Source organism: Myodes glareolus, chromosome 12 (assembly GCF_982192425.1).
Source record: "Myodes glareolus chromosome 12, mMyoGla1.1, whole genome shotgun sequence".
Taxonomy (NCBI): domain Eukaryota; kingdom Metazoa; phylum Chordata; class Mammalia; order Rodentia; family Cricetidae; genus Myodes; species Myodes glareolus.
The window spans coordinates 32983117-33006198 of NC_142037.1; the positions used below are offsets into that span (position 1 = coordinate 32983117).

At 44.4% G+C, this 23082-nt stretch overlaps 1 protein-coding gene across 1 annotated transcript in view; it reads left to right on the forward strand.

Moving 5' to 3' along the window:
• Ebf2 (EBF transcription factor 2) overlaps positions 1-23082 on the forward strand; it is a 197352-nt gene that overhangs the window by 119251 nt on the left and 55019 nt on the right. The window contains exon 7 of the mRNA XM_087912191.1: positions 19010-19091. Coding sequence (XP_087768317.1) covers positions 19010-19091 — 82 coding nt within the window. The remainder of the gene's footprint in view (positions 1-19009; positions 19092-23082) is intronic.

Genomic DNA, 23082 nt, shown 5'->3' on the forward strand with positions numbered 1-23082 from the left:
AAAGTTCCTAGTGCTGCACATCCAGGATTTTTTTTTTTTGAGGGGGAGTGTCTTTCTTAAACAAAGGGTCTAAGAGAAATTCTGCAATCTACAGGGCCGTTTAGGTATAAAATTTGTCCCAAGAGTAACTTCTCCAAATGATGAGCATTAAGAGACAGGGAGAGAGATGTCAGAATTTCACACACAAGGGCCTCTTCTCAGGGGTCTTGGTGGAAATGTGACCGGCGCTATGAGATATAGGACCCCATCCTATAATCAGAACATGACCAGGGCTGCAGGGCTGTGGCAGAGGGGGGAAGAACCGAGCTGCCTGAAAGCACTGTAGAGAGCGGCCCCTCAAGGCCCAAACAGGTGTTTCTAAACAGTCTAAAAGGGGCCTGGGAAATCCAGAGCTCTCTATTGCAGAACAGGTCCCTTGTTTGGCATGTGTCTGGTGTGTTTGGGAGTCCCGACGGGCGCAATTGTACTTAATGCCGGTTGCTTACGCATCACCTTGCGGCTCTGATATTCAGCGTGTGTACGAGAGGCACGCAACAGCTAGACCTATAACATCGTGTGCCAAGTTGTATGCTGCAAGCGTCAGAATCCAGGCTCAGACGTCTGGTTCTGGAACCAGAGGCTTTGAGGATTGGTTATGCTCAAGAAAGCTGTCTGGCCCTGTTCTCTTTGTGAACAAAGCTATCTGCATTGCTTCATTTAATCTAGCATATATCTGGCAATTACTGCCTTTAAATTGATTTAGTGTTTTGAGCGATGTTTCAGACTCCAAACACGGAACCCCCGTTTATTTTACAGCTGAATACGGAACACGGATTCATGCCTGATGTAATCAGCTTTGTATTAACTCCTAAAGTGTGAGCATTGATCCCTCCTCAACTTGCAACTTAATTACTCTCCACCGTGTTCCCCTCCTGTGTAATTTATTCCCGGGAAATAAACAGAGCCCTTTAGGCGGAGGATCACCCGTCTAAGCTCTAGAGAGAGCATTGCTTCGAGTAGGAAGACAGTTCTCGAACTGTGTCGTGGTTGTTTACTGCGGCGCTGAAACCATGCTAGGAACATGAGCAGCACCTGCTATTTCGCCAGAAAGTTCTGAAAGGTGTTTCTAAGGCTTCCCCAAAGCTCTCAGGTAATTCTCCGAGCATCCCTCAGAGGCGTTATCCAATTTTACAAGGATGACAAGGAAGGGAATGTGCGTGAGGGGCGAGCGCGGATTAGTGAGGGAGAGAAAAGTGAGAATATGGCTGGGAATACAGCAGTAATTGGACACCATCCCCTTTCTCTTAATTTTATCCTGTAGCCTGTACCGTAGCCTTCATTACATTGTCGCTATGAACAGAGGCATGGGAGGCTAGTTTTGCATGCCTTGCCGCTGACACGTGTAGGAACTTCTCTTTTCCGGGACTCACCTCCTTAGGAAAAACATAGACGCTGGGCTCAGGCTAGGACAGCGGAGTTAAGAGCAAAATCAATGTGTTACCTATCCCGGCGTCAAAATGTTATAGGGCTGAGGAGATGGCCCGGCCATGCAAGTGCTTGTCACACAAGCACGAGAACCTGATTTTGGATTCCAGTACTCATTTAGAAAGTTGAAGAGAGCAGCATAGACCTGTAATCCCAGAACTGGGGAGTCAGAGACGGGAGAGTTATTGATGCTCACTAGTCAGTCAGTCTAGTCAGCTCCAGTTTCAGTGAGGCCTTGTCTCAAAACATAAGAACACACACGCATTGCCCATAACAGATGCATATACACGCCAACGTGTACTCACACAACTTATCAAAGTCTAGCCTACATTTGTTTCTGAAATGGCTTAGTCTATTACAGACTTGGCCAGGCAAAAAGTTAGACCATATTCCTAATAGAATTATAAACACAATGACAAGAATACATTGTGGGAGATAACGACCCAGGTCTCACTAGGTTACTCTCGGGAATTATTATGATTATTGTCAAGCAGGGTCTGGCTATACATCCAAGCCTCGTTTTGAGTTTATCCTTCACCCACCTTGGGCTCCTGAGAGCTCGGATTCCATCATTTCAGTTCAAACTTGATCTTAAAATGATCCCGGTCTCCTTACACCTGGCTGGTACAAAAGAACCTTTTGTACCAGCTTAGTATCTCTCTACACTGAAGTAGGTATGTTACCGGGGGTGGTGACATTTCTAAAGACCTGGAGACATGGGACAGGTGTTTGTTTAGTGTGACTCTCTTCATATGTTGCGTATGATGTATGCAATGGGCGAGTGACTGCATGCGCCCGTGCACACGTGGATCCACCCAGAGGAGGATGTAGGATTTTTTCCCTCTCTTGATTTCCGCCATGTTCCCTTGAGACAGGGTCTCTCACTGAAGCAGAAGCTCACAGTTTCTGTTAGGATGGCTGCCAGCAAGCTCCCAGGATCTCTGCCTGTCTCAACTCCCCAGTGCTGGGATTGCAAGCACACGGGGCTGGGCCCCACTTTTCTCGTGGATGTCGGGGGTTTGAATGCAGTTTCTCATCGGCATGAGCTTAGCCAATGTTCTTACCCACCGAGCCATCCTGCCACCCTAGTGCGGCTTTTCTTGCGCTCGCTCTGGCATGACGAGGACCAATTTTAAAAGAAAAAGGAGAGCAAAAGCCTGAGTTTTCAATTCTGTCAGATTTTAAGGCTGCTTCTACCAGAAGGAATGGTGGACTTGGAGCAGACAATACATTATGACTCATGCATGGGACAAGATGACTTCCTCGCTCTGGCGCTGGGCTCCAGCCATTTCTAGGAGTGGCAGTTCTGATAGTGAGTGTAGGGAGAGCCTGGGGTCAGGTCCCTGGTGTCCTGAGTCAGCAGAGGACACTGATTGAGAGTGGCTTTTCTCTCAGCGTGGCTGGGCTGGGTCTTGTGTGTCTTCCCAAGGGACCGGTGGCGTCTGTTTCCCAGGCTTCCCGGCCTCACTAGCTGCTCCTCCAGAAACTGGAGCGAGCCCTGTGGCCTCTGAGTGCAGAGCTGGGACTTCTCACTTCCAGGTTGGCTGCTGATTCCCTGAGGGAAGGGTTGGTTGGTTTGTATTTGTTTTTCATTTACCACCTCAGGAGAAAGCCCTGACCTGCTCCTGGGCTCAGAAGGCTCGTGTGGATAAGGCCAGCTCTCTGCTCCTGCAGGCTACTGCCTATGGGGCAAGTGGGTCATCCAGCCCAGCTCACATGTATATGGTGTGTGCATGTGATACTGGGGGTCGGCTTGAAGACACCAAGTGCTCTACCTCCTATATTGATCACAAATATAGTCACTTATTCAATTCTCTTCCTTCCTTCGGAAAACATTGAGAAGGTTTCTTTGGTTTATGGGGACTTCTTTTTAAAAAGACTTATGTGCAATCATGGGTGCATGCATACATGTATGTGTGTATGCATTAGTTTAATAGCGATGTTCATTCTGGCAAAGTAAATGGCTTTTGAGCTAAAATTTAGGATATGAGTAACTATCTAGTTTCCATAGTCTTTTTCTCAACAGAGGTTTCCTCTTCTTCTGAGTCATCATGAATACATGTATGAGTATGTGACTGGCCTATGCAGAAGCACACAGTAAGGCAGCAGGCACATGGTATGAAGGGTGAGAGTTCTATAATGAACTCAAATCATTGGAAGTGGTCCAGATTTATACATTGTGAAACATAAAACCAGGTTTAGAAATATGAAACGAAATATAAACAAACAAACAAAACTCCCTTCAGCTTGTAAGGCTGGAGTTTGGGCTAGGATCAGAAGGACTTTTGAAATACTGATGTGAACTTGGTTTTTTGTTTGTTTGTTTTATTTAGTTTCTTTCTTTTTGGTAAGCAAATTTGGGCTGGTTTATGGAGGAGAGTCTCATGAATTTGTTGCATTTGCTTTGAGCTTGGGGTGGGCAACCTCTGTGACTCAAAGAACCTGAGAGGCTTTATGCTTGCCTCCAGATTTGGATTAGGATTATTGTCCGGTTCCACTTTGCTTTAGTAACAGCAGATCTGCGAAGGGCAACGTGATTCATTATGGGCAGAAAGACTAGAAATCTACCTGGAAGGTAGTCCAGAGTCAGCCTTGGAGCCCCAGGGGCTCAGGGTCATGGTGGCTTTGATTTCCTCGTGGGACTTTTTGTTTGAGCTTCAGGTTTTAGAAGAGAAAAATCTAAGACGTTCTAGATACTGACTTCCTCTGGAAATGAAAACTGAATTATTGGCGGTTTCTGTTAGATGCCCAGCATTGCTACCATTCGCCTTATTATAAATCGTAGACGAATATGAAATTACATCTGTTCAGACATATGCAAACGTACATATGTACATACATACATACACACATGTACTAGACGCACACATAATTAGGATGAACCTTGGTGGGAGAGTGCTTACTTATGGAGCGCGCAGGAAGCCTGTGCACGGTGGTGCATGCCTGTGATCTCAGCACTTGGGAGGCACACACAGGTAGGCCAGAACTTCATGGTCCTCCTCACTCTTAGCTACACAGTGACTTCAAGAACAGTTTGGGCTACACTAGACCTGTTTTAAACAGACACACACACATATGCACACATACACACACACACACACACACACACACACACACGCACGCACACAGACGAGAAGTAGAAGGCGGGATATGAGAAGGGAGAAGGGAGCAGGAGGGTGATGGAGAGCAAGTGACCCAAAGCTGAAGGCTGTTTTAGGGGAGAGGCGAGAAAAGCAAAGGGAGACTCCCGGCGTGAGGGGCTCCTAAGAACCAAGCGGAACAACACGCGTGTGGGGATGTCACAGTCACACCCGTTACTTTGCATGCTCACTAAAGAGCATTTGAAAAACAGAGCACAGGCCAGGGAAAACATTCTCATGGCATGTCAAAGAAGTTTCTGGCTTTGGTAATAAGATTTGGAAACCTGCCCAAAGCTGGTAATTCCTGTCGAGTGAGTAGAGGTTCTGAGAGCCGGCAAAGTTTGTCCAACAAATTGGAAAATAAATGCATGATTCCTGTAATCTCACGCAGGCTGTGGATTCTGGGGTCATATTAGACAAATATGATCATTGTCTCCTATGCTCTCCACACTCTAGAATCTTATTAACTGTATCTGGATGCTTTTCGTATCAAATTCTTGACTTGATTTCCGTCACGCTTTCACTTTTATATCATCTATATAACAAAAAAAGTTATTTTTTTTTAAATAATGAAACTAGTTACTTTTAGGTAATAGAAAATATGTTTTGCTAAGGGAGTCACAGAATATTGAAATACCTGGTTCTGTGTTTTTTTTCTGTGGGTTGGCAAATGCAGGCTGAAGTGGCTAATGTGATACCCAACCCGGTGTTAATAGCCGATGATAATTCCGTATGTACCACCTGCTACCTGTCAGGGCACACGTTCTCTCTGTCTCCCTTTCTGGCATGAAGGTTACGCTGACTGCGGATGTGGGCCTTTACCGCTGGAGTGGAGGCGTGCTGTCAGATTTGGAATTGAGATTGGCTGTCGTCATCGTCTCTCTTCGGGGACCCCCTTTCCTCATCTCACCTCCTCCCCATCAACCTTAGGAAACACTTTAAAAACCCACTACCTTGTCCTGAGTTTGGGAGCTGGGGAGTTGGGGAGGGAGAGGATTTGTAGGGGTAAACCATGTTCAGGAAAGGAAACCCTCCTGCCAAAAATCAAATCTGAGAAGTTTCTTAGGAACTTATGTTAGGGGAAAACACACTAGCAAAAACCGATGGCTTTTACTAGCCACTTTACAGCTGGGCATTTAAATGCCTCATGGTTTCGGTTTCCCTTTCTCACTAACAAGTCCCCAGGAATAACTCGCCAACTAGCTCCACATAACCAAAACTGCTCCCTCTCAACGCTCGCCTATAAATATAGAGCTCAAAACTGACTGGGCATAGGCTAAGAAAACAATTCTCTAAACGAAACCTCTTGCCCATCATAGGTGGGAATTGAACCCCATGGCTCTTTTCAACTCTCAGTTCAATCCCACAAGTCCAGGGCCAGCACTCCATGGAGGAAGCCTGGAGGCCCTCCCTTTCCCCTTGTGAGTTTAACCAACTATCGTTTGTTTCTCTGCCTCAGAAAAACAGACACACTCCGGGTCTAAACTGGAGAGAAACTAGATTCCTGTGTTTCAAAATGGCCTACTAGACACGGCACAGAAAAGCCCTGTGTGCTCAGATGAGTTTCGTGAATCTAGTTTTTTTTTTTGTTTGTTTGTTTTTTTGTTTTTTGTTTTTTTTTAAGGGATAATTTTGTCTCTTATTAGCCTTGCTACACCGGTGTTCCTTCTAGGGAGCCACTAAAGGCACAGCCGCTCTCCTCCCACACATTTGCTTAGATTTCAGGAACATTTTTCTGAACCATTTCATCTCTTCAGAGGACTGACCACAAGGGCCAAGCCCTGGCTTAGAGAAATTCTCCGAGTGGTGAGTGTTTCCCAGTTACCCAGCAATAAGGCCCTTAGCTCACAAAAAATTGTTACAGCCTCGGGAAACCAAGACTCCCAACTCTTTTTTTTTTGTACTTGTGAGCTGTTACAAGAGCCCCATGAGGTAACTGATGAGAGAAGACCTCTCCCTCCAGATAAGGGAGGAGGCCCCTGGAGTAAATGGCCTGCACGAAGATGGAGTTGGCCCATGAGAGTGGGCCTGGCGTCCACTCCCTGTTTTGGACAAGAACAGGATCAGCTATTCATTTTCTCTTCTTTTTTTTTCTCAACTCAACAAGCCAATTCATCTCTTCCTTTTGTCCAAAAGGAAGAAAAAATATTGTTGGTTTCTTGGCAGTATGAAGGTGTACTTAGCATGGCAATGACTCTGGGAAGATTTGTTGCCTGTCCTTAAGGAGATAAATCTGTTGAAGCTTTTATATGTGTGTGTGTGTGTATAGTTTTTATAGACTATATATTATTATACATAATAATATAGATATAAAATAATATATAATTTATTATTATATGTCATATAATGCATAGTATTAGATAATATATGATTATATATTATATTATATTATTTATATGCATCTAGTATTATGTAATGACTGTGATATACATAATCACGTGTATTAAGTAATATGCTATATACATATATTATAATAATACGTTAATCACAGCGACAGACAACCAGGCACATTTCAGGCTGGGTATGACCTCAGTTGGTGGAGTGTTCACTTAACATGGATCATCCCCAGCACTGAATACGCCAGGGGTAGTGCCAGCCTCTAATCGCAGCACTCAGGAGGCAGAGTCAGGGAGATCAGACGGTCAAGAGAGCCAGGTGTACTCGCTAACCCGGCTCAGTGCTGTCGGCTAGGCAGTCCTCTGGTTACCAGCACGGAAAAGCTGAAGCTCTATTTTCTTTCACTCGGATGTTTTCTTACTCTCTCCTTGAAAAGCCCATGCATGCCCTATGCTGCCTCTCTAGTCTGTTTTCAAGTTGCTTGACTACCGGTCCAGCCTGCCTTGGCCTTCCATGTTCCTGTCTTGCACCAAGTGGTTTAACATGTTTTCCCTCTAGGCCTTTGAGCTTTCCTGAACATGGCTTCTACGGGGGCGGAGGGGGGCAGAGCGGGCAGAGGGGGGCAGAGCGGGCGGAGGGGGGGCGGGATGACACGGTGAAAAGATTAAGTTTCCTGCTTTGTCATAAAACTACAGTTTCACACGCTCAAGTGCACAGATGCACAGTTTGGGTGTTTTCCTTTCTAGATTCGACTCTCCCGCCTTGAAGAGGGACCCTTCATTGTAGTCATCACCAAATGGATACAGTACTAATGGAACTTAATTGTTTCCACTAGACAGATCTCGGGTGTTTTTGGCAGCCAAAATGAAAATGATTCCAAATACCATCAAAGAGGCTTCTAAGCCCCCAGCATGCACAGAGTGTTTTGATATACAGTACAGTGTTAATATCATTATCTCATCTAATACAACATACGGTTACTTTAATCCTTTCCCGCCTCTGTGATCTTGGAAGATCCGACAGATAGACGGTAAAGAATAAAACACTATATACAAGGAAACAAAGGGAGACTTAGTCCTCATCCTCTGGGCGCAATTTCTTTTTTGATTGTTTGAGTGCCGGCTTCAAATATGTACCGTTATCAATACTGACTTCTGTATCTTCCATGCTAGTTTGAGTTTGTATACGACATCAAACATACCTTTTCACACATGTTCTTGCCAGATTTTTTTTAACACTTACTTAGCAGTTTATAGAAGGAAGTGAATGATCTCCTCAAGCTGCTTACAAATTAAAAAAAAATCTGTGCTTATTAATTATGCAGGATTAGTCTAATTATAATTCAGCAAATTAATTAGCGACAGAAGGTGTTCTGAAACATTGGAGTACATTTGCATGTTAAATGGAGAGGCTAGTCCGTAATATATGTAAATTTATGCATGGCTTCATAGTTTAATTTAAAAATTTGCAGCTGCATATGGTATGGGAGCAGGTGAAAAGTCAGTTTTAGTTTAATGATGCTAACAAACATTGGATGGTGTCCTGTCTTAGCAAGAGAATGCACTCGTACCCGCTAATCTATGAGTCTGTCATAAGAGTCTAACATTACAGAGATACTCAAGGTCACTCGCGAGAGAACACGTAGGTGATAGATATGAACTGGAGACAGTGGCGGGACAGCGATTCGAACAGACATGCACCCGCCCTGCTCTCTTCCTCACTTTCCCCAGCATTGTGTGTTTGCTTGTCTGTTTTTGGTTTAAGAAGAGTTACATCCCGGTCTGCTGAAATCGGGCTATCTTTCTGTCTCTGTGGTATCGAATCTGGCAGGTGTAAAATAGTTGTCCAACCTTGATTCCCTTTCCAAATATTCACATTTGCACTTCATTTCAATTTCCCAGAGTCGTGGGAAAGTTATTACTGAGTTATGAATTAATGGTAGGGTAGAGAGTTTTACACATTGGCCTCAGCCATCTGGCAAAACAGTAAAAACCAGCGGACCAGGCAGCAGCAAAGGGCTCTTGGTGTAATTGGTGTTCACTGCTCAGCCTAGCATAGATGAGTTTCGCTGGGAGGGCAGAGAACCAGAGGGGGTGGGGAGGGGAGGGGAGGCCAGGATTGACAGGGACTGGGGCTGAGGACCCATTAAGCCGATGACTGGCTAATAACTTCATTTCTCTCCTTCATCCTGAAGTCATTGTACTAGAAAGGAAAATAGATTTGTACCCTCACCCTGAAGTCTCAGAGAAAGATTTTTCTTTTCTTTTCTTTTTTTTTATGAAACAAATGTGTGTAGGTGATTTGGCCTATTGGATCCTTTTTCCGTCGGGGGGATGAGAAAGGGAAAAAAAGGGACAGGGCAGAGGGTGAGGACCTGGACTGAAAATTAAAGGAAGATTAGGATGTGCCTCAGTGGTAGAATGCTTGGGTAGGAGTTACAAGGTTCAGGGTTTGATTCCTAGCACTGGGAAAAAAAAATAAATAAAAGATAGATATAATTATGTTACCCAAACCACCCCCCAGACATCTTTGGAGACAAAGTGACAAACTCACTTTTAGCATTGGCTTCCTTTCCTAACCAAGTCCAAAGGGTTCTGAATTCATTTTCATTAATAGCGCTGGAGTTTGATTTGAGCACAAAACCAGAGACTTTTCCTTGGAGGTATTTTCTCCCATGGTGCCAAAATAATGGAATTTGGGGGAATGAGACTGAATATGGGATAAATATGAATTGTATGTAGAAGGCTGGTCTTGAGCAACCCAAGTGTGTTACTGCCCGGAAGTAAGAAGAAAATGAATAGGGCGATGCCCCTGCTTTAACAGCTTAGTGGCTTTTTGCAGGCAATTGCTGGCCACTGGGGCTGTGGGAGACCCTTCAGAAGGAAATGGCTTTGAGATAAAGTCTATTGATACACAGTCAGATTTACACAGCGGGGGAAGCCCTGCCTCCCGGTGCCTAAATGAATACAACAGAGCCTACCCAGAAGGCACCATGTTGAGGAGCAGAGATCTATTGCCAAACTGAAATGCCTCTTCCAGGAGCTTGTCACTGGAGCACACAAGGAATAGAAAATGAATCTGAGGGCCTGATGCCAGCTAGGAGCCAGCATGCTGTGTGTGTGCGGTGAAATATTTTACTCACCAGTTCGGTGCAGTGTTGAGGACTTTGAGCAGCCATCTTCTGTTGTTTTTCTCCTGTAGACTTGTTGGACTGAACTAATTAGTCCCCCCTCCCGCTAATATGTGCCCCAACAATTAAGGGAAATTCGAGTGGAGAGTACATATTAGCATTGGAGGGTTACGCTGTCTCGAGAGAATCCAGCCTAGGTTTGTGACAAGTCCCTGCGGAGTAGTTTTGTTTTAAAATCTAGTGGAAGAGGGGTAGAAGATGACTCAGCTGGTGAAATGCTTGCTTGTGATGATGAGGGCTTAACACTGGGCTTCAGAACCCACGTAAAGAACTAGGTGTGCTGCAAATCCTAGTGTGCCCTGACACGTGAGTGTAGTCCTACTGTGTGCTGACACATCATGCGATCCTAGTGTAGTCCTAATGTGTGCTGGCACATGCATGTGATCCTAGTGTAGTCCTAATGTGTGCTGGCACATCATGTGATCCTAGTGTAGTCCTAATGTGTGCTGGCACATGCTTGTTATCCTAGTGTAGTCCTAATGTGTGCTGGCACATGCATGTGATCCTAGTGTAGTCCTAATGTGTGCTGGCACATGCTTGTGATCCTAGTGTTGGAGAGGTGGTAACAGGAGGACCCCTAGGATTTGCAGACAAGCTAGCCACACCTAAGTGGAGATTAACTCTAGCTTACTACATACCTGACATTTATTTTGCATGGATAAAAAACACTGGCCTTGAGCAGTCCCTAATTTCCTGATAAATATTAAGCAACAACAATCACCATGCTGTTCACAGTGGCTTTGAAGTCACATGTCAGGGGTTTGGTAGGGGTGTCCCTTCAGCTGCCACACGTGACACCGGAGTTATCAGCTGTCAAAGGAATTAGCTGTTTGGTGTATTTAAAAATCTCTGCCATAGGAAATCCTCCTGTCTCTTAATTACTTAAAACTCTTTCAAGTTTAGCCTGAGAGACTTAATTCTCAGAAAGTGTTTCTCTAAGATCGCGTTCAGCTTCTCAAGTGCCACCGCTCCCCGCCTTCTTCCTCCCTCCATGGAGTTTGGTGAACAAATCGTCTGATTCATTCTCATTCAGTCGAGGAACTTTACTGATTTCTCTCTAGGGTCCTGCAGTTCCTTGGGGGGCGCGCTTACTTCAGGTATTTGAGTTCTTGAGATGTCTTCTAAATGTCTGACGGAGTTCATTTTGTCTTCTGCACCTTCCAATGTCACTACCGGGTTTTCGGGGCTTTCTAGACCCCAGATAGAACAAAAAAATGAGCGTCTGCTGTTGTTATTGTTGTCATTGTTTATGTGCTTGTTTGGTTTTGCAAAGAGAAGGCTGATTCCACACTCACTTCCAGAAGGAAGTGACATGATGCTCCCAGTGGAGACCAATGGGGCCTGTGTCCCAAAAGTGAAGAGCTGTTTGGCAATGTGTTTGGGAGCTTGGATGAGCTCCCTGTGGAGTGACAGTTTGCTAAGTGTCAGAGAAACTGGAGCTTGGCCTCCTACCCACTCTTCTGCAGACTTTTTCTCCTTGGATAATTAATCTGGTAACTTTTGAGAACTTTTCAGCTTCTCCATAGAGCCAGGACATTAATGCGCCTACTCTTAAGTTGTGAGGATTTAATGAAACCATGCATCTTAAGTAATGGAACAGGAGCTAAAAAAATATAGGCCATGATTATTACTGCCATCATAGACTTTGACTCAATAGGGCTTAGGGAGGTCGAGTGTAGGTGGAATCAAGAAAAATAGTTGCTTAAAAATATTTCTGACCTCTCCAAATGCCAGGTATAGTGGTGCACACCTTTCAACCCAGCACTTGGGAGGCAGAGGCAGGCGGATCTCTGTGAGTTCAAGGCCAACCTGGGCTACAGAGTTCCAGGACAGCTAGGGCTGTTACACAGGGAAAACTTCTCTCAAAAAACAAAAATTTTATATGATGCATATATTTATATATAAATATAAACACTCTTATCATCTATCTATCTATCTATCTATCTATCTATCTATCTATCTATCTATCTATCTATCTATCTGTAGGCCGGGTGTAATCAGCACTTGGAAAGCAGAGGCAGGTAGATCTCCACGAGTTTGAGGCCAACCTGATTTACATAGCAAGCTTCAGGCCAGTCAGCACTACATAGGGAAAACTTTTATCAAAAATTTTGTTTCCTGTAAGCTTAAAATTTCAAATCCTAGTAGACTTCCACTTACACAATCCAGATAAATTAGTGCTAACAATAATATGTTTTGTCCTTCGGAATGTCTGAGAAGAGCAGAGATATTTCTCTCTGTTCGTGTATTATGTTTACAGTGGAAATGTTTTAAGTAAATGGAGAAGATAGAACATCATCTTATAAAAAATAGGGGCAATTACCCCCTCATTATCCCTAACCCCACCTCACCCTGCCTATGGCTACTGAAATTATCAGACGGCCACCCAAGACGGTCAGTCCGAACTTTTCAGCCATCCATCCTGCCCATGAATCTTATTGGGCCTTCCTGCTAGCCGCTTCAACCTCAAGTACCAACCTCTCCCATGCTCTGTAGTGGCATTTCAATTGGATTTTAATAAATAAAACTTGCTTGGGGGTCAGGAGAGTAGAACAATCACACTGGTCAGCCTTACAGCCAGGCAAGGGTAACACACACCTTTAATCCCTGTAGCCACACTAGTTGCCAGAGAAACCGGGGTGGTGCACGCCTTTAATCCCAGCCCTAGACAGGATTATAAAATGGGAGGAAGCAGCTCTCAAGCACAGTCTCCTTCTGAGATTTCTAGAGGCAGGACGGCCATTTTTGAACCGAGGTCGAGGTGAGAGCCAGTGGCTGGCGGCTTTGCTTTTTGAGCCTTCAGGTTGAATCGCAGCTTCTCCCTCTGAGTTTTTATTAATTGTGCTTCAGTGCTCCACCCGCAGGACACCACTGGGAGCTTGACCTCTGAATCTCTCCTGACATTTGTCAGGGTTGTCACTGAGTCCTGAAATCTTCAGTGCATTGCGTACATTCCCTAGAGTTCCGGCTTTTCAAGTTTGCCTCATCTTCGGTCAAAACTAAGCCACATGCAGCTTGAATTTGGAGGTTTTGGAGACTTTTTTTTCCGGAAGAAACTATTCTTTTTATTGTTGGAAGACCCAGAAAAGACAACAAAGATCTAGATTAAAAAGAAAATCCTGGTATTTATAGGCACAAGGGGAAGCCAACCCCAACCCTATGAAGGCTTTCTCACCACTAAAAGTAGGGTCAGCTGTCTTGAGGAATGTTCTCAAGGTGAGACAGTGGACATGTCCATGTGTCCATCTAGCGCAGCTTCTCACCTTGGTACTAGATAGTGGATTGCCAGATGTCCCGAAGGATGAGATGCTCTGAAAAGATTCTGGGAGAAGAGCATATCTGCCTGCTCCTTTTCCTTCCGCTCTGTGACCCAGTGCAGGCATCCATACATTTAGTAGCTGAAATGCCTTAAGAGTGCTTTAAGGGAAAAGGCTATTGTCTTTTTTGAGTTACACATTAGCAATGAAAGCCAGTTGTATTCTAATTTACTGGGCTTTTAAAAAGATGTTGGTATCTAATCCAGATAAAAGTTATCTTCCTCAGAGATCAATGGACACTGATCTTTATGTATCTACGTGACCTGTGAGGATACAGTAACCAGATGTTTGGCTCAGCTGAGAGTCTGCCTGCTTAGGTGCCGTCATAGCAGACACCAGTTTTGTTCTTGGCCTTTAGAGAATGTATGGAGTCATCCTCATCTTGTCTGTGGTTTCTGAGATATGATTATTTTTAAGACAGAAACTCTTTCTGAGCTAGACATTAGATCTCCTTGTTCGAAGGGGTCAGCAATGGAACTCCAAAGGGACTCATTTTTACGTGGAGTATAGTTTCTTATAATGGCAGCTTCTGCTACTGTACACCTCTTCAATGTGCATCTCTCAATACCATTTTTTCTTGAATCTTCTATGGCGGTTGGTTGACAAGGTTTTGTATTGAAAATTTAAACAAAGGAATAGTTCTTAGATTTAAAATTGGAGACACACTGAAGAGTCTCTTCCAGAAAGTCTGAGAGGCAGGACACTGGCTGTGATCTTCAAACATGTGATCAAAATTCTAGAGTCTGAAAAAGATGTCCAATGGTTGTCCTTCCTGCGGTTTGTGTGATGCCTCTGCCTCCACCATTTGACACTAACTTTGACCTCTATTGTATGGTTAGTTTGAAATTCAGGTTCTATTCTAGATGGGTCAGGACAAGTCAGAGTCATCAGAGAGTTCCACTGTGTTCTTAAACAATGAAGAATATCCCAGAGATTGGAAGGGAAAAGACAGATTTCTTGGATAGCATGGAATATGCTTTGATCTTATTCAAACCCATATCTAGAAGTTTCTAGAGTCATTTGAAACTCTGGGGCAAGCACATTCTGGTGGTGTCCTTCACAAAACCAAGCCCTTTACCCCTGTGTGACCTTTTTGAGACATCCAGAACAGACAAGCAGAGGTTTTATGTCAAGTACGGATTTCTTGGTCTTTGACCTAATGTTTTCTTCTCGGGTGTATTTGCTCTTTTAGAAGCCAGATCCCTCCTTCTCATTACCCCCACTCACTTGTTTCTTCTCCTTTTCTGTTGCTGTTCTTTCCTTATTTAGACTGCCGTGTAGGGAGACACAGTGAGCAGCTTTATCGAGATGTAATTTTCATAGCATGATGCCAACCCATCCTTTTGTTTTTATAAGACGGGTTTCTCAGTGTAGCCTTGTCTACACTGGAACTCACTCTGTAGACCAGACTAGCCTTGAACTTACAACGATCCTCCTGTCTGTCCCTCTTGAGTGCTGGAATTAAAGGCGTGCACCACTACCAGATGCCAACCCTTTGAAATGTGTACTTGTGTGGTTTTTAGGTGTACTCAGGAGATGGTAGAACCATCACCAGAGTGTAGGGAAACAGAGAGCACCAGATGGCGCTAGTTGCCATAAAGATCCAGGTTCTAGTTGTGTGTCCATTGTGTCGGTCCCTGACACTTTTCTCAAATTCTTGAGACCTTCTTTTCCCCCACTCATGAGATGGCTTTCCACTGGGAGGACTGTTTGAAGACTTAAATGATGCTTTGTGTACCAAGTACATAATATAATGCCTCCTTCTCTACCGCTTCACTTTTCCGGGTTTCAGTTACCCACCGTCAACTACGGCCCCAAATTATGAAATAGGAAATTCTGGATGTAAACAACTCATGAATTTAAAATTTAATTACAGCACATAACTATGTTTGAATTTTATGCATTAGGAATTACTAGTTTTCTACTGTGCCAAATTTATAAATTAAACTGTCATATGTGTGTGAGGACCTAGAGAATACATAGGGTTTGATATCACTAGGGATTGGAAGCATCCCCTGGGAGTTTTAGAATGTATCCCATAGGATAAAGGGAGAACCAACCTAGAGACATGGCAGTTAATCTCCTCTTCTGCTTTGGTGAACCCAAACCCTGTAGCTATTCACCATACCGAAGGCGGCAGGGTTTGATAGGGTTCTATGGTCTTCTTCATTCATTTCCCCTTCCCCAGGAATGCAGAGAAAGATCTTACGGGTCAGAGGGGTGTACCCTGCCCGATAGATTTTTTCATGTAGACTTTAATGACTCTACTTTTCCTTCTTTTCCTTTTGTCTCTGATCATCAGTAGGCTCTTGCCCCAGAGCAACTCTTTCTAGAAGGCTCTCCCTTCTGCCTTTATTTATTTTTTACCAATCATAGAACATGAATGTTGCAACAAACTCCAGGATAATCCAGTTGAACATTTCCTTTACCTGTTGGAGGGACTAAGGCCCAGAGAAGGGGCTAGTGTGGGCACGTGGTCAAGGCTAGTTCACTTTCAATGCATATTTGTGAAAGTGAAGCAAAGCCTTCTGGGACCTAACATCGCCCCAGTGACCCAAGAATCCCGCTGGAATGCCAGGGTCTGGAGTTCAGTTATTGACCCCACATCTCCAGACCTCTCTATCCCACAGCAAGGCTACCCCTGCTCTTGTTTGAATCTTGTTTGTTAGGAATGCAGTCAGAAGACGGGCAAACAGCAGCATGCTGAGTGGTTATAATATTCATGTAGTCACTCTTGCTTGGAAAAAGTGGAAATCACTCTCGTGCTAAGGAGAATTGGCACATTTGGTCTGAATCTTGGAATTCTTTGGGGTTTTCTGTTTCTGAAGAGAGAGAGAGAGCTGACATTGTCCAGGCACCTCTGGTTTTGGAGGAATCGAGACCCAAGGGATTCTGAGAGAATTTGTTCCTTGCAAGTTACTCTGTGGCTAATATATGATATGGATAGTGAAGAGTTTTGAGAAGTTGGGAAAGGTGTGTGTGTGTGTGTGTGTGCGAGAGAGAGAAGATACCAGTAAAATATTAAGAGAGATTTGACAATGTCTGTAAGTTCTAGAATTTCTTTTAATTAATTTTTAAATTCACATGTAAAAGCGTCCACTGCAGTACTTCCAATGTTACCTATCCATTTTAGCAGTTCTATATTTAATAATGTAACACCCTTCCATCTTCCCCCTCTCTTCCTACTCCCCCTCTCCTCTGCTCCTTTCCCCTTTGTGAGCCAAATGCTAAATCCTTCGTATGCAGGGATCTGCTGTGTAGGCTGCACACTCAGCCCTAGGACAGGCGAGAGAATCAAAATTGGGTGTTCTCCATCCGAAGAACTGTTTAGGGTCCTAATTTAAAATGAAAAAAGCCTTTCACCAGGCCGCATGTTTCCCTAAATCAATTGGATTTTATGTAAACATTTATCTCTTTCGCACTTTTCCACCTACCACACGGTTCTCGAAGTAATGGCTTGGTGAACATTAATGCTTTCACCAGATCCCTCTTTTTTTTTTTTTTTTGGAACAGGAGTGGGGGAGGAGAGAGGGAAAGTGCATGCAGGGCACACAGAATGCATTATCTGGAGCCCAGTTGTTGAAAAGCAAAACTTCAGAAAAAATCAAGGCGCCAATGAGAAGACGCACGCAACTTGGCTTTGGCGTGGGGGGAGAGATAGAAGTGACTGGGGTAGATGTGTGTCGGGGGGGGAGCAAACATGGTGGGGGGGTGGGGGCTCTCGTTTGGAAAGAGGCTCCCGTGAGCAAGCCAAGTTTGTATTCGATCCTTAGAGCGGTGGCAGGGTTTGCAAGTGGTCGCAGCTGATGAGTGTACAAACATAGACGCATCTCTCCATCCAGAGAGTGGTCATAGTTGGTGAGTGTACAAATGTAGACACGTCTCTCCACCCAGAAAGAAAATGCTGGCTGAAACAAAAGCCGTCCTCCTTCTCAGTCCACCCAACTTAGCACAGGCAGGCATTCCCTGCGCTTTGGAAAGCTGGGGCAGGTTATGAGTGTGCCATACTGTGCACAGTGCTTGCACACAAAGTGCTTGCTTTGCCCTGGTCCTTTTGGAGAATTTTGATCAAGACCCCCCATACCTCCATGGCACCAAAAGCCTGACCTCCCACATACCCCCGTACAAGATGGCCCCAGAGACAAACCCAAACCAGATGTTAAATAATGGAAAAATATTTAGCTGCCATTTCCAAATTTGCACCCAACCTTATTCACAGATAGGGCTGGAGAGACCTCTGCCAAATGTTTTTCGGCAAACAAAGATTAAGAGTCTCAGAAACAAGACAGACCAATTCTTTCCCTCTGTCCATTACTGCTTACTGGCATCTTCTCATTGGTTTATATTTTTAGTGAAACGTACAGTTAATTGGAGTGCTCTCAAATTCTTTTGTGTGGTTGTTGTTTAAAAACAAAACAAAACAAAACAAACCAAAACCAAGCAGAAGGTTATGCCGAGATCATCTCACCAACCAGGGCTTTTAAAATAGAATTTTCCTAAGACTGGTTGATTTCTACTTATTTTTGTTGGTAAATCCTGGGGAAAAAATGTATATCTTCTCCTTTAAAGTTCTAATTCAAGGCGTAGATGCGAGAGTTCTGAAGGGACCTTGGGACTGCGGTAAAATTTCGTTGTCATAGTAACAGAAAGGGAAATAGGCCTAGCTCACCTGGGACTTCAACACTGCAAAAGCTGGATTTTTTTTTTAAGGAAAAGGACTCTGCAAGTGAAATAAATGAAAAACTTACTGCATTTTGAAACAAAATTTTAAAGAAGAAGGGGGCGAATCGCTGCAAAGGTTCCTTCTGCCATTTTTCCTCGGCTGGCGAGACTATTGGATTTGAGGTGCCCAGTTTGGAAAGGACACAGATAATTTAAGGGGATATGGGCTTCAAAAAGAAAAATCATGTCTTACAAACAATAACCACAGATCATGATTTGTGTTTCTCCGGATTGTCTCTAGAGGGACCGAGAGGTCGCTCCTATTTGCTATTAATCATAAATGCCTGGGGTATCCTTGCCCGGCGGACTTGAGCTCTGGATAATTATATACTGTTTTATGATTTTTGCACATGTTGTGAGAAGCTCTGAGACCACCTTCAGATGTGAGCATGAAGGTATTGTGTGACCAGTGGAAGGCAGGGACCGGAGGAGTCCTGGGCTCTGGGCTGTGTCCTGTCCTTTTTAACCCGGGAGCAATACTTTCTGGACAGTAGGGGTCACTGCTGCATTCGGAGCCCTCTTCGGCAGACTGAAGGCTGTGCAGATTTCAGGCGGGTGGGTGTGCAGACTGGAGCCCAGATTGGCATCCGCTTTAACAATCCCCTACCGTGATGGAGAGGGGGGTCTGAGCCCGCCACTGAAAACATCCAAATTTGCAAATTGCAGAGGGTCAGCAGTGTTCCTCTCTCAGGCACGGCTGCTTGAAATTCCCCAGACCTGAAACACAATCGCCTATTTTTTTTTTCTCAAATCAAATCTAATAGAACACAGATAGTGTCTCTCGTTAAAATATGTTTACTGGGGGAAAAAGAAAGTAACACATTGCTTTCTCTTCACAGATTCTTTTTAAAATTTTTCCTGAAGTGCAATCAGAATTGTTTGAAAACAGCAGGAAACCCAAGGGACATGAGACGGTTCCAGGTAAGGGGCCCCGAGGATCACACCTATTAAATAAGTCACCCTGGTTTTTCTCTCCCACTCCCACCCTTTCTCCTCAAATCCATCCCACGCTGTTAGCGCCTGGCCATACAAAAGATAGCATCGATGATAACCTCCCTCTACCAGGATGGAGGCCTTTTTCATTTTGTAGTGTTTAGGTTCTCTCTCCCTCTCCACTGGCAGAGCCTCCTGGGAGAGGCACCAGCCGGTGATGGAGATTTGCTTCTCAGCCCTCGGGCTGCCCCTTGCATTCACAGCTGCCCGCAGCAGGGGCCATGTTCTTGATACTCAGCCACCTTGGGAGTTTTCAAAGCTGCTTCTCGGTGTGTTTTCTGTAAGCCACAGTCCCCCGCTCCCAGCCGGCCTGGTCTTTCTTTTTCACCAGTTAAGTATTCTGTGGTCTCTTAGCCTTTTGGAAGGTAGTGATCCAAGCAGCCATGGTCACTTTAAGACCGTAACATGACAACAAGACCCAGGGGACGGTGACCCAGCTGCCTGACGGTGAAATCCACCACCGATTTCATCACCCCTGCCACTGATGTGCTGTGGAGACAGCTAATAAACAGAGCTAGGGTGAAGGGTTGGGTTGGAGTTGGGAGTGAGTACAACTGTTAGGTTCCTTTCCTGATGATTGGAAGGACTGCCCTTAGCTCAACAAATATTCTTCTGCCATCCATGCCTGACCCGAGTATCTGAAGCTCTGTTTCCCATAGTGAATGAAAAATGTATTAACCCATGGCATTGGAGCGCAAGACTCAATAAGGTAGAAAAATGACTAACTTCATTCCTCAAGCGAGGGAAGGTCCTAGAAGATGAGGCAACTTGACCTCGCTCCTAGAAAGATGTCAGAACCGGGAGGATTGGTCATAGACCTCCTAGGTCATGGGTGTCCAAGTGTCCAAGCTGCTGGGTTTGTGTTTTGTGGTGGCCTTGGAATGGGCAATCATTTTCTTCTGTACTGGACCCCAAAAGTCATGTGTCTGTTCCTGTCTGTCTGTTGGAAAATATCTATGGTGAAGCCAAATGTCAAAAGGATGCTTGGGAACAGAACCAATGAAGAACTAACAGGGGTCTGGCGTGTGGCTCAGGGATAGACTGCTTGCCTGCCTTGGGGAGCTCTGGGTTCAGCCCCCAGTACTGAAAGAGAAGAAAAAAACAAGAGGGAAAGGAAGGGAGGGAGGAAGGCAAGAAAGGAAAGGAAAGAAAACAGAAAATAGAAAGGATTGGTAGGTATGATGGACTTTCACGGGGCCAGTGCAAGCTGCTTTGAAAAAGAATCTTGCATTTACAGTCTTTCAAACCACAACAGGGTTGTCCAATGTTCTTACTATGACCAACACCTTCTCGGTTGTAATTATAGCATTTAGGCTGTTATCAAGCTCCCTTTAAAACGTTGCGGCTCTCCACTTCTTCAATCAGGATCCTCTGCTCATTCATAAGAAGACAAATAGAAACGCAGTCAGCCTTCTTGGGAATCTGCAGGAAGGTCCCAACAAATTACTTACCCAGGGATCCAAATATTAGTACGTATATGTGTGTGTGTGTGTGTGTGTGTGTGTGTGTGTGTGTGTGTATGCTAAATAAGAGTGAATATTACCAGAATCTCAAATTGCCAGTCGGAGCAAATGTTTGCTTCATTTCTAGAAGAGACACAGCCTAGGGGAAGGAAGCAGACAGCTTGGCTTAGGGTATTTCACTCTACTGCACTTGGCACGTTTTTAATTTCTGGAGCCTCTAAGAAAGGTGATGAATGTCCACTGGAGCCCCCCGACTTTTCACTTCCCCCAGTTTTAGAAATACATTCACGAGGCAAACTCACACCAGCATTGCTTTTTGCTTCAGGTCCCTGATATGTGAGGGTTACTTTGTCCTGCGCTTAGCTGGCTTTGAGTTGATATTGCTGACATCAGAGTCATCGAGAAGCCTCAGCCCATGTGAGCATAGATCAGCTTCTCCATAGACAAGCAGCCTACAGAAAAGCTTATGAACTCTGGATCTTGCTATTTCCAGGGCCAACCTAACATTCCTTGCCAATTTTGTTCCACATTTTAAGTTGAGGTGAAGTTCATGTACCTCGCACATCTCCATCTTAAGTACTTTAACGCATGCAAGCTGTGGTTTTAACACATGGCGGTGTTGTGATTGCCATGTGATTATCAGTGACTGTCATGACTGATTCCAGAACATTCTTGTCACTTTGCAAATTACCTCGTACTTCCTAATTCCCATTTCCTCTCAGTTACCAGCTACCACTCGTCTATGTTTTGCCTTTATGGGTTTGTCCTGGAAATTTCATGTGAATCAAGTCTCTGAATATTTCAGTCGTCATTTACATAGCATAGTGTCTTCAAGGTCTGCAAGGTAGCAATGCCTCCTCCTTTTTGATCGCCGAATACTATTCCACTGTCTGTGTGGATAGCATTTTGCTTACCCATTATTTAGTTAACTGACATTTGTGTTTTATGCCTTTAATGTTTCTGTGATATCGAGTTGTTTTTGGAACATATGCCTTCAGTCCTCTTGGGGACAGAGTTAGGAGTAGCGTTTCTGGATCACAGGGTAACTCTATCTTTAACTTGTTGAGAAACTGCCAAATTCTTTCTCACAGTGGCTGCACCAGTGTGGATTCCTACCAGTCATGTGTGAAGACACCAGTTCCTCTAATTCCTCATGGTTTTATTTCTTTTTAAAAGATTTATTTTTACTCATAATTGTATGTGTACGAATGTTAAGTGGAGCGCTTGCCGAGGTCAGAAGAGGTTGTTGGATCCCCTGGAGCAGGAGTAACTGGCAGCTGTGAGCCACCCAGCACGGGTGCTTGGAACTCAGCTTGGTCCTCGGCAAGAGTAACCTATGCTCTGAACTCCCAAACCATCTGTCCAGACCCCTGTTTTATTTTTAAGATGACTCAGCACTGGGGTGGTGTCTCCTTGCTGTTTTGATCTATCTGTCCCTCATGACAGAAGAAGGTGATGGCCAACACCTTCCCTTGTAACCACCTACTTGTTCATCTCCTTTGGAAGATGCCCACTAAAGTCCTCTGCTCATTTTTGAGGTCTTTTTTCTCTTTAATTATTTCTGTTGAGTTACAGGAATTCATTGTGTACCTGGGATACTGGGACCTCATTAGATGTGTGACCGGGGAATTTTGGAGTCTACTCAGATTCTATGAAGGAAAGAATGGTTCTAACAGCTTTTCTATGTGGAGGAGGTTTTTTTTATGAAGAAAGGCTTGCCTAGGTGCTGTCAAGGTCAACTAAGAAGCCCGGATCAGATTTCAGAGGTGATACAAAGCCAGAGATACTAGCGGAGTGGCAGTGGGCTAGTGATCTCCAGAGAAGGGACTGGATTACCTGTATCTTACAGATTGCCAAGGGTGGCGGGTCTTTGCCTCACAGCAAAGTAATTTTGCTGATGATCAGACACATATTTGATTGGAAAATGCGTTTGTGTAGATTTGAACAGAACACAAGCATTTCTAACAAAAGCACAGACTACCTAAATACTTTCTCCCCTCTCATCATGGGTAGACCCTAGAATCTTCACTCCCCTTCCTCCGCAAACCATTGAATAAGACCAGATCATTGCATGAAATGTATGTCTATGATCGACCCCATCTTTTCCTCAGTTCAGTTCAAATCCTAAATACTGCAGGATATGTCATTAACTGATGACAACCATCTGTGGGAATATATGGGTCTTAACCCTTTCTTGTCTCCCATACCTTTGAGAATCTGGTAAAGGCTGTAGCCTTTGTGCCAACATAAAAATACATTTGCATAAAGTTCTTGGTATTTCTGAGATTCCTCAGAAGAGGTCCCAGGGTTCCAACAACTCCTGGTCTAAACAAATGATATTCATCTAGTACCTCACAGCATCTTCAGTGTAAATTAGCTCCTGAGTACAACACTCTGTCCACACAAGGCCTGCCCCAGTCTCCCAGCCATTCTCTTGGGATAAAAGCCATCTGTTC